This window comes from Lemur catta, chromosome 3, assembly GCF_020740605.2.
Source record: "Lemur catta isolate mLemCat1 chromosome 3, mLemCat1.pri, whole genome shotgun sequence".
Classification (NCBI taxonomy): Eukaryota; Metazoa; Chordata; class Mammalia; order Primates; family Lemuridae; genus Lemur; species Lemur catta.
The window spans coordinates 126,398,287-126,408,085 of NC_059130.1; the positions used below are offsets into that span (position 1 = coordinate 126,398,287).

At 66.4% G+C, this 9,799-nt stretch overlaps 1 protein-coding gene across 1 annotated transcript; it reads right to left on the minus strand.

The window, feature by feature from the left end:
* Positions 1-8,048: 8,048 nt before the first annotated feature.
* On the minus strand, positions 8,049-9,594 carry B3GALT6 (beta-1,3-galactosyltransferase 6). The gene has a single exon (XM_045548796.1). It carries the CDS (start codon positions 9,592-9,594, stop codon positions 8,641-8,643), a length of 954 nt encoding a protein of 317 aa, XP_045404752.1. The 3' UTR covers positions 8,049-8,640.
* Between the last annotated feature and the right edge of the window lie 205 nt (positions 9,595-9,799).

Consider the following 9,799-nt stretch of genomic DNA (forward strand, 5'->3'; position numbering starts at 1 on the left):
CACCGCGCGGGCTCGGGTGCGGCGGGCACAGACCTGCCCAGGCTGAGGGGGACCAGGGCGGGCTCCCCCCTTTCACCACCTCCCCGGTGATGGCCGCTGCACCCCAAAGACCAGGGCCCCTCTGGGCCTTTGGGGCCAGAACTGCCCCCTTGAGGTTGGAGCCCAGGCTGAAGCCCCGAGTGGGGTCCTGTGGATTTGGGACCTCCCACCCCCACCCCATTTTGGCCTCTATCAGACTCAGACCAAACAACGCAAATTGGCCTCAGGATGTCCCGGGCTCTGCAGAGGTGCCGAGATACCGTCTCTGTTGGCACCCAGGAGCCCTCAGCATGTGGCCGTGGGCTCCTAACCTCTGACTCCGCAGGGGTCGTGGTGGGGCTGGCTCCATGGCTGGGCCTCCCCTGCCTGGGGTTGTCTCCCAGGGGAAGGACTTAGGGGCTGTGGGGGGGTGGGGTCAGAGGCGTCCTGCACGGGCAGGGTGGGGGGAGGGGCAGGTGGGGCAGGGGAGGCTGGAGCCCATGAGCTGTTACCCCTCCCCTGGGACTGTAGCCTGCCTGGGGGGCCCGGGGGGGGGCCCCTGGGCAGTGAGGCAGCCAGCCCAGCAGGCGACAGTCAGTGCAGCCGCGGGCCTGGCTGCTGACCTGTCCCCACCCCTCTCTCTGGGCCCCCCAGGGTGGCGTCAGGGTCTGGGGCTGTCTGGGGGGGTCTGTGCCTCATTAACCTGGCTGCAGCCATCAGCCCGGTCGGACCAGGGTTGTCCTAGTGGCCGGCGAGGACCCGTGTGGAGCACCACCCTGGGGTCACCAGGAGGCCGGGGGCAAGGGTGACCGGCCCCCACCGCTTCCCAGTTACTGTGGTCCCGACCTGGGGCCACGGAGCTCAGGCCCTGTTGCAGAGGTCTGGGCTTGGGGAGCCCCCTCTCCTCCATGCTCAGCTCCCCCTTGTTGGGCACGGCCCCCTTGTGGTTTGGGAAACTGAGGCTGTGGGCTAGAGGGACCCCCCAGGATCCCTGAGAAGACACAATGGTGCCTGGGGAGGGTGGCAGGGCAGAGGTGGGGGGCACGGACCCCAGGGCCTCAGACACCCCGTTTGCTTCCTGCCTTCCTCTCCCTGCCACTTGTCCTTGTGTCTCCTCTGGCCCCTGGGAGCAGCGCCCACCCTGTGCAGGGACGGGCTAGGGCCTGAGGCCGGGACAGGGGCAGCCCTGCCAGCCCTCCCGGGCCACACCGGGGGCTCCCGAGGGGCCAAGAGCACCATCCCCCACCCGCTCAGCCCAGGAGGCTGTGAGGACAGGTGGAGCCTGAGAACGGGACCCAGGGCAGCGACAGCTGAGAGACAGGGAGCTGTGTGAACAGCGGGCCAGGTAGGGCCACCTGGGTGTCCCCCTCTCTGCCCCACCAACCCCTCAGCTGCCTCTGGCTCCCCGTCTTCCCTGGTGGGAGGCCATAGCCACCTACCTCTGATCCCCTGGAACGTCTGTGGCTGGGGGCCCAGGAGCAAAGGAGTGGGCAGGCCGGGTGGGGTGGGGGCTGCCACAGGAGCGGCCGGGCCCTCAGCTGCAGGGGACACCGGCTGCCAGCCACCAGCCCGGACCTCCCAAGCCAGTCCCAGACCGCAGCGTTGGCCGCGGGAAGGGTCTGGGCTCCCAAGGTGGGTGGGAGATGCCCGTCACTCTCACCCGGGTTCCGGGGTAGGTGCAGGCCAGGCCAGAGCTGCTGCCTGGGGCAGGGGCTGGCAGGGGTCCCAGGGGGGAGGAGAGCCCAGGGAAAGGGAGCTTCTCCCCTGGCAGGGACGCCCTGTGTCGGAGCTGGGCTGTTGAGGGGCCCAAGTGTCCCGTTGCTTCCCAGCCTCTGGTGGTGGTCAGCACAGCGCCGAGCCTCGCCGGCCCCGCCCCCAGCCCCAGGAGGCGCTGGCTGTCCTCACTGACTTCCGGAACCTCGGTCTGACCCTGCTGCAGGGGGAGCTGCTGCCGGGGAGACTCGGCTGTCGGGGGTGCCGTGCTGAAACCGGGTGCTTTGCCCAACACCCTTCCCGAGCCCTGGTCTCGGGGCCGCAGCCTAGCCGGCCCCGACCAGCCCCTCCTGGCACCCAGGCCAGGCTGCTGGGGCTGTACCTAAGTGTTGGGCCGGAGCCTGTCCCCCCAGCGCCCTTGGCACTCTGTCCCCGTGTGAGCACAGACAGGAACGTGCACATCAGGTGCAGGGTGACTGAACGCCCTCTGGGGGCTGGCAGGAGCGGGGCCTGGGCGGGGGGCTCCTGTCTTGCGTGAGGAGGCTGGATCCCACCCTGGCCATGCTGCCGTGTAAATGCCTTAGCCAGCCCCGCCCCATCCCCATCCGCCTCGAGGTCCCCCTGGGGCTTGGGGTGTGCAGAAGAGGCCTGCCCCCACCAGCCTGGGCGCTGGGGCTCGCGGGGCGAACCCCTGGGCTACAGAGGCCGTGGCCCAGCTTTGGTTTCCGATGGTCAGCCCTGCCCGCCCGGTTGGGCCTGTGGCTGGGAGGGGTCTGCCCCAAGGGCTCCCTGGGAGCTACGTGTGCTTCCTGTGTACTGTCCCTGGGTCCCAGACCCAGGCCACACATCCTTGTCACCTGGGCTGAGGACCGAGAGTGGCCCTGGGGCCTGTGGAGCCATGTGGGTATGTCTGGGGGCTGTGTGTCTGAGTGGGTGGCATATCTGCTATCCCTGGGTGTGTCCTGGCATGTGGGCAGAGTGGAGCAGCATCCCGTGTGGGTGGCGTGTGTGGGCTGGGTCCCTGCGTGTCCACGGATCTCTGCCCTGGGACCAGGACTCTGCACAGTGCGGGAAGCACCAGGCCCTTTGGGAGCAAACAGGGCAGGGCGGGTGTCCAGGTCTGGTGGCCGGAGCCCTCGGCCGGCCCGTGAATCCAGAGTGGCCGTGTGGGGCCCGCGGTCTCAGGGAGCCCATCATGCTGTACTGTCAGCTTGCAGGGCCCGGGCCAGACTCACTGCAGTGGCCGCCCTGGTCTGGGGGCGGGTGACGGGCAGGGGAGGGGCGTCCTGGGTGGTGGCAGGAGCCTTCTGTGGTCTGTGGCCTCCATGTCCCGCCTATGCCCGGGAGGAGCAGAGCTTGGGCTGCTGCACCCGGGGCCACAGCTCACCAGCTAGGCTTGGCCGTCTGCCCTTGGGACTCCAGTTCAGGTCACTCTGAGCTGCGTGTGACCACGGGGCCCTGTCCCCAGGGTCTCTGCAGCCTGGCCCTGGAGGGGGGGGCCATGGGCTGGGGAACGTGTCTGGAACATGCCTCCAACCCTGCCTGAGCCGCCACTGGCGAGTCTGCCCGCCCGCGTGTCTGGCAGTGGCACAGGTGGGCCTGGCGGGGGGGTGCTCGGGGACAAAGGGTCTTTGTTTGGGAGGATTGGGGCGCAGCACCCCCTGGGCAGTGACGCATGGCTCCTCCGCTGTGATTTCAGTTTTGCAACAGCTGGTGTGTCAGACATTCGCACCCACGCCCGCACCCCTCGAGGCTGCCCTGATGGGACCTGGGGTGCATGGGGGGGACGAGTCCTGTATCGGGAGGCAGGGCCGAGCGGCTGAGCCTGCTGCCTGTCTGCGGGAAGCATCTCCACCCGGCAGCCTTGCGCCCAGCCCTGGCCCCCCTCTCCGCAGGCCTCGGGGTCCCGTCCCAGGCCTGTCCCTGCCACCGCCCAGGAGTGGGCAGGACGCCGTTGGCAGCAGGAGGCACCAAGGCCAGGCTCTCAGGCGCCGTCAGGGCTTTGAGGGGTGTTCGATCCTTCTGGGGCTGGAGGGGCCGGGTGGGGATGTCTGGGGACACGGTGGAGGGTGAGACACAGCCACCCTCAGGCGCCACTGGCAGGGACTTGAGCCTGGCTCCGGCCATCCGTCACTCCCTCTTGGGATCAGAGGGGGCCGCTGGGGGTGGCGCGGGTTCCTGGGGGAGGCCTGTCCAGCCGAGACCCTCAGACGCCACCGGAGGGAGGGCTGGGGCTTGGGTTTCCTGCTCGGGTCACCTGCTGGGTCAGGCCGCAGGTCAGTGGAGGCGGCGCCGGACTCCAGCCCTACCTGGGTTCCTGCCCTGCCCGGCGGCCTGGGAGGATCCACGAGGGTCCACTGCCCACTGTGGTGTTTGCTTTAGCGGATTACGCCGACTGCTGTCGGGGCACGCGCCTTGCGGCCCCGGCTTCTCCTTGGCTGTGAGCGTCATGCCACACCAAGGCCACTGGGCTGAGTGGGCTTCACGGTGTCCGTGGAGAGTCCGGGCCCAGCCTCCCCTGTGGCCCCGCCAGAGCAGGGCGCCAGCGTGGAGAGCAGAGGCTGCCTGGAGGGAGGCAGGAGAGCTGGCTCAGGTGGGCCTGGGGCCTCCCAGACCTGCCCCCACCTGCCCCTCCCAGACCTCGCCTGCCCCTTGTCCCCTAGGCTCAGCCACTGCTCCTCAGGCCACCCTGCCCACAGTGCTGCCCCATTGGGACCCTACGGGAGGGGCTCAAGATCCTTGGGAGGAAGGGCAGGCCCAGGCCGGGGTGGGTGCCAGGGTGGCCAGGTCAGTGGGTGGGGAGGTTCCTCTGGGTGGGAGCCAGGAGGCTTCAAGGGGAGGCTCAGGAGAGCAGGGCTGCTGGGCTCAGGTCCCAGGAGCACAGAGACCCACGTGGCGCCAGGCTGCCCCCCCAAAGCCCCCTATTCTTCTGAGGACCCCAGAGATGGCCAGGCCCTGGGGACAATTAGATGGGTGCTGCCTCAGGGCTCAGCTCAGCCAGAGCTCATATATTGGAGGAAACCAAGGAGCGACAAAGCTGTGCCCCTCCCCACGCCCCGTGACCTGTGACTGGGGAGCAGGGGCCCCTCCCTCCGTTCCTGGGGGCCCCGCCGTGGGTGCTGGCCAGCTGCTCCCTGGGTGTCCCAGGGGCCCAGGCTGGGAGGCCGGAGCTGCGATTCCCCAAACGTCAGCCACCGCTGAGAAGTGCTGGCTGCCACCCGACCTTGGGGATTCTGAGTTGGGACAGTCAGCCAGGGAGAGGGTGGGTGGGTCGGGGGCCCCAGCTGGGTGATGAAGGCCTGCTGGGGACGGCCGAGTCCACTGACCCTGGGAGGTGGAGCAGGTCTGGGCCAAGCCAGCGGCTGGGGCAGCCCCCCATCCCTCCAGCGAGTGCCCACACGGTGCAGGGTGCTGGGCGTGGTGAAGGCCACAGTGCTGGTGACTGTCTCACAGTCTGGAGGCCGGAGACCAAAATCAAGGTCCCAGCAGGGCTCCCCTCCCCTGACCCCCGAGCCTCTGGGGGTGTCTGTGGATCCTCGATGCTCCTTGGCCTTTGGAGGTGCCACCCCCAGCTCTGCCTCCGCCGTCACATGCCACCTTCTCCGGTGGCTGTTTCTCTGCTAAGGACCCAGTCCTACTGGAGTGAGGGCTACCCCAGTGACCTCATCTTAATCACGTCTGCAAAGACCCTATTTCCAAATAAGGTCACAGTTGTAGGTGCTGGGGTGACGATTTGGACGTGTCTTTTGGGGGGCACAGTTCAGCCTGCAACGGGGGCCTCAGCAACCTCAATCCCAGCCAGGTGCTGGCCCTGCCCAGGCAGGTGGGTGGACAAAGACCTTGAGGGCCAAGGGACAGGGGCGCACCAGGAGGAGCCGGGCTCAGGCGGCACTTTGTACCTGGGGGCGGCCACCCTGGCCACAGGCCTGTCTGTGGGTGCCCTCAGGAGCCTCCACGCCAGCCTGGGGGAGCAGGACCAGGGCCCCCCGGGAGGAGGGGAGCAGAGGAGGGGAGGGGCACCTTCCCGCCCCGACACGGGGACCCAGAGGGGCCAGAGCCCTGTGCTCTTGGCCTGACCTTGAGCAGTGTGCTGTCCTGAGCGCCCTCCAGCCCGACACCGCGCCCACCCTGTGCCCTCCACAGGCAGGGCTCTCAGGACCTCTGGACGGGAGATGCCAGTTTGGCCTGGGAAGAGTTTGTTGCTGTGTGTCCCAAGTTCCCCCAGGGAGAAGGGTTCGTGGTCAGACCTCTCCGTGTCCCAAGGGCCTGCTACCCCTAGGCTCTGCGCTCGGCCCGGGTCTTCAGGGGGTGACTCCGGACAGCCAGTGCCGTGGCCGGTGTGGGGCGAGTGGGGCAGCGGAAGGGTTCAGGTCGGGGGAGGGGAGGCTACGTGGGCCTGTGGTCACGTGCCACGGGGCAGGGATGCCACCAGGGAGCCGGAAGGGGGTGGCCCAGCATCAACTCAGGGCAAGTTTGGGGTGTCAGGAGAGAAAACAGGCTGAAGCTCAGGCTGGCTCAGGCAGCTGCTGCCGAGGGCTCCCACTTGCGCGGCAGAACCTTCTAAATCCCGACGTCAATCAACCACAGCGTGGGTGTGGGTGGTCAGCCCAGGGCAGGCTTCAGTCTGTTTTAAAATACAATGTTTTAGGTTGCACAAGATGACATTTCCGTTTTTGTAGGTCAGAACTTGTTGCATGTTGGATTTTCAGACTTTCTGCCAGGGGATTCTTAGACCTTTGTGCTGCGTTTTCGGTGGGGGTCAAGGCTTTGGAGCAATGCAGAACCGGGCAGTGCCAGGCTGGGCCCGAGGAGCCCATTCCCAGCTCTGCCACTGGCCACATGGTCCTCAGCAAGTCGTCCAGCCTCCCTAAGCACCTCGTCCTCATATGAAACAGACACACATGCCAATTCTTCAAACAACTCCGAGGTTCAGACGCGGCATCCCAGGTGAGCATGGTTGGCGGGAATCTGGGATCAGCATCCCTCGGGAGCCGGTGACCCTCCTCGTGGGAGGGCTGGCAGGGCCCCGTTCTGCTCACCCTGGCGTCCCCAACCTGGGATCCTTATGAATCCTTGTCCATGAACAAAATACAGACGGGGAGGTTAGTTCTGGCTTCTAGGTGGCCAGTGGGAAAGCTCACACTCAACTTGTAATCAGAACCTTATCTGACCTCAGGAGCCTGTGGTCCCACCCCGACCTCCTAAAGGTGGGATAATCCCAGTTCAGGTCACTGACTGCCTCCCCCCCCACTTCCCCCTGAGACCGCCCAGAGTTCTGGATATTCTTCTGCCTTTAAACAAAAGTAACCCAAACCTGCTCCTGGGCGCACAGCCTGGGAACTCAAGAGTTGAAACCTTCCCCTTCACATTGCCCCGAAGTCGGACATGACCCAGGCCGCCCAGACCGAAAACCCAAGTCAGACCCCAGAAAAACGCATCCTGGAGGCCGAGGAGGCTTGTGGTCTCCACTTGTCCTGGGACCACTTTATTGTACTTTTGCAATGACCATGGCCTTCACTTTTCTCATTAAATGGGGGCACATAAAAAGGAAACCCGAGCTTGCAAGACGTGTTAGGGTATGTGCGAGGTGGTCGGGGTGCCAGCCAGCAGACCCTGTTTCCTTAAGACAATATGGGAAACCTTGTCAACACTTCCAAGGGTTCAGCTTCCTGGAATTTGGGCCCAGAGTCTGAAATAACAAAGACCCTCTGGCCCTGTGTGGACGAGGCACTCCACCAGGAAGCCTGAAAGGAAGGTCTTTCCGGAAAGAGACAGGGGGGCTGAATGACGTGTCAGCCTAGAAGAGAAATGGGCAGTTTTAAAATTCTTCCCTGTTTACACACACGCAGCAGCGGAGTCGCCAACTCGAGTTGTAAGAACAGATTAACCTACAAATTTGAAATTCTGACATGATCTTAAGTAATTCAAAAAATACTGGTGGGGCACGGTGGCTCACGCCTGTAATCCCAGCATTCTGGGGGGCCGAGGCGGGAGGATCACTTGAGCTCAGGAGTTCGAGACCAGCCTGAGGAAAAGCAAGACCCCCGTCTCTACTAAAAATAGAAAAATTAGCTGGGCGTGGTGGTGGCACCCGTAGTCCCAGGTACTCGGGAGGCTGAGGCAGGAGGATGGCTTGAGCCCAGGAGTTGGAAGTTGCAGTGAGCTATGACACCACTACATTCTAGCTGGGGCGACAGAGCAAGACTGTCTCGAAAAGTAAAAAAAAAAAAAATACTGAGACCTGCATGCTCCCAACTTAAACTCTTATCTACACAAATTTAAAATATTTGTAAATAAATCACAAACAAGCATTGAAGTATATTTGCCAAATATTTACCACAAATTCGTTCTAAGGAGACATAGACCAAAACACCATTAAAGCTATTACAATTCATGTAAACCAAGTGAAATCTTAGACACACATGACAAATGATGCGGACATGAGACACAGAAGAAAGTTAAGCCATCAGAATAAACCGGCAAAAGCCGTTTGATGACAGCTCGCAGCTAAGCTGCAGGCGGCCTGCGGCTGGCTATGTGGACGGTGGACGCGCGACCTCGGGGCGCTGGGGAGCGGCGGGCCAGCGGTGGCCGGGAAGTCTGTTCCGCCCTCGCGTCCAAAGCCGCGCCAGGCTGCGCTCCTGCGGGCCGAGATCCGCGGATGGGCCGCCGCTGCCCGGGCAGGACGCGCTGCGCTGGCAACCCCAGGGGCCTCGGGGCCCGCAAGATCCTCCGGAGCGAGGCCACGTGCGCGGCGCCGAGGCGCACAGCCCTGGTCGCGGCACGGGAGCGCGAGCCAGGTGTGGCGAGAGGCTGCTGGGCGCCTGCCCCACAGCCCCACCCCACCCCCCGGTCGCGGGACAGACCAGGTCCCCCTCGAGTCGGCGGCCCCCGGAACCGCGCGGGGACTCAGGGGATGCCCTCCTTCCGCTGGCAGCACTGCGAGGGCGGCGCGGACCAGTCGTACACGTAGGACAGGCGCAGCTGCACCTCGCGCTTGCACAGGCGGCCATCGCGCGCCAGCGTCTGCTGCTTCTCCAGCATGTCCTCCAGGCTCTGCTTGTGCGTCACCAGGTACTGGTTGCTGCAGCCGCGGGACCTGTACTCGGTGTCGAAGCGCGGGTCGTGCTCGCGCTGCACGTCCACGGGCGCCAGCCAGGCGCCCAGCGACACGTCCTCGCTGTGCCAGGCGCGCAGGTAGTCGCGGCTGAGGCGCAGGTAGTGCACCAGGTCCGCGGAAAGCACGTAGCCGCCGCCCAGCGCGTAGGGCAGGTAGTAGTCGCACAGCTGCCAGCCGGCCTCGCGCCAGCGGCCCCCGGGCTTGACGCGGCCGCGGCCCGAGAAGAAGCCCCAGTAGAGGCGGCGGCGGCGCGCGGGCTCGCGGGCGCGCAGCTCGGCCAGCAGCGCGTCCAGCCGCGCGAACGAGTCGTCGTCGGCCTTGAGCACGAACTCGAAGGCCACGTGCTCGTCCAGCCAGGCCAGCATGGCCAGCACCTTGGCCGTGAGGTTCTCGTAGGCGTCGTGCAGCGCGGGCAGCAGCAGCAGGTCCCCGTGGCGCGCCTGCTCGCGCTCCAGCGCGCGCCGCTCGTCGGCGCCCAGGCCGGCCGTGCCCACAGCGAAGCGCGCCCACACGTCGCCCGGGGCCCCGCGCCGCGCCAGCCACGTGCCGCGGACCACGCTGCGGCGCTCGGCGGCGCGGGGCGCGCTGGCCACCAGCACGGCCAGGAAGGCGGCGGCGCGGGGCGCGGGCGCGGGGCCGGCGGGCGCGCAGCGCGTCAGGTACAGCAGCGCCGCACCGCCCAGCGCCAGCGCGCCCAGGCCCAGCGCCGCCCGCCGCCGGCCCGCGCGCCGCAGCAGCTTCATGGCCCCAGCGGGCCGCGGCGGCCGGCCACAGTGCGCAGGCGCCGGCGGCCGCGCGGTGTGCGCGCGCGCGCGGCTGGGGCCACGGGTCGCACCCCACGCGCGTGGCGGGAGGAGCCTCGAGGCGCCGAGTCTCGGGGCGCTCGGTGGCGGCGGTCCACCGGCGGCCGCAGCGGCGAGGGCCGGGCTGGAGACCGGCCGTCACGTG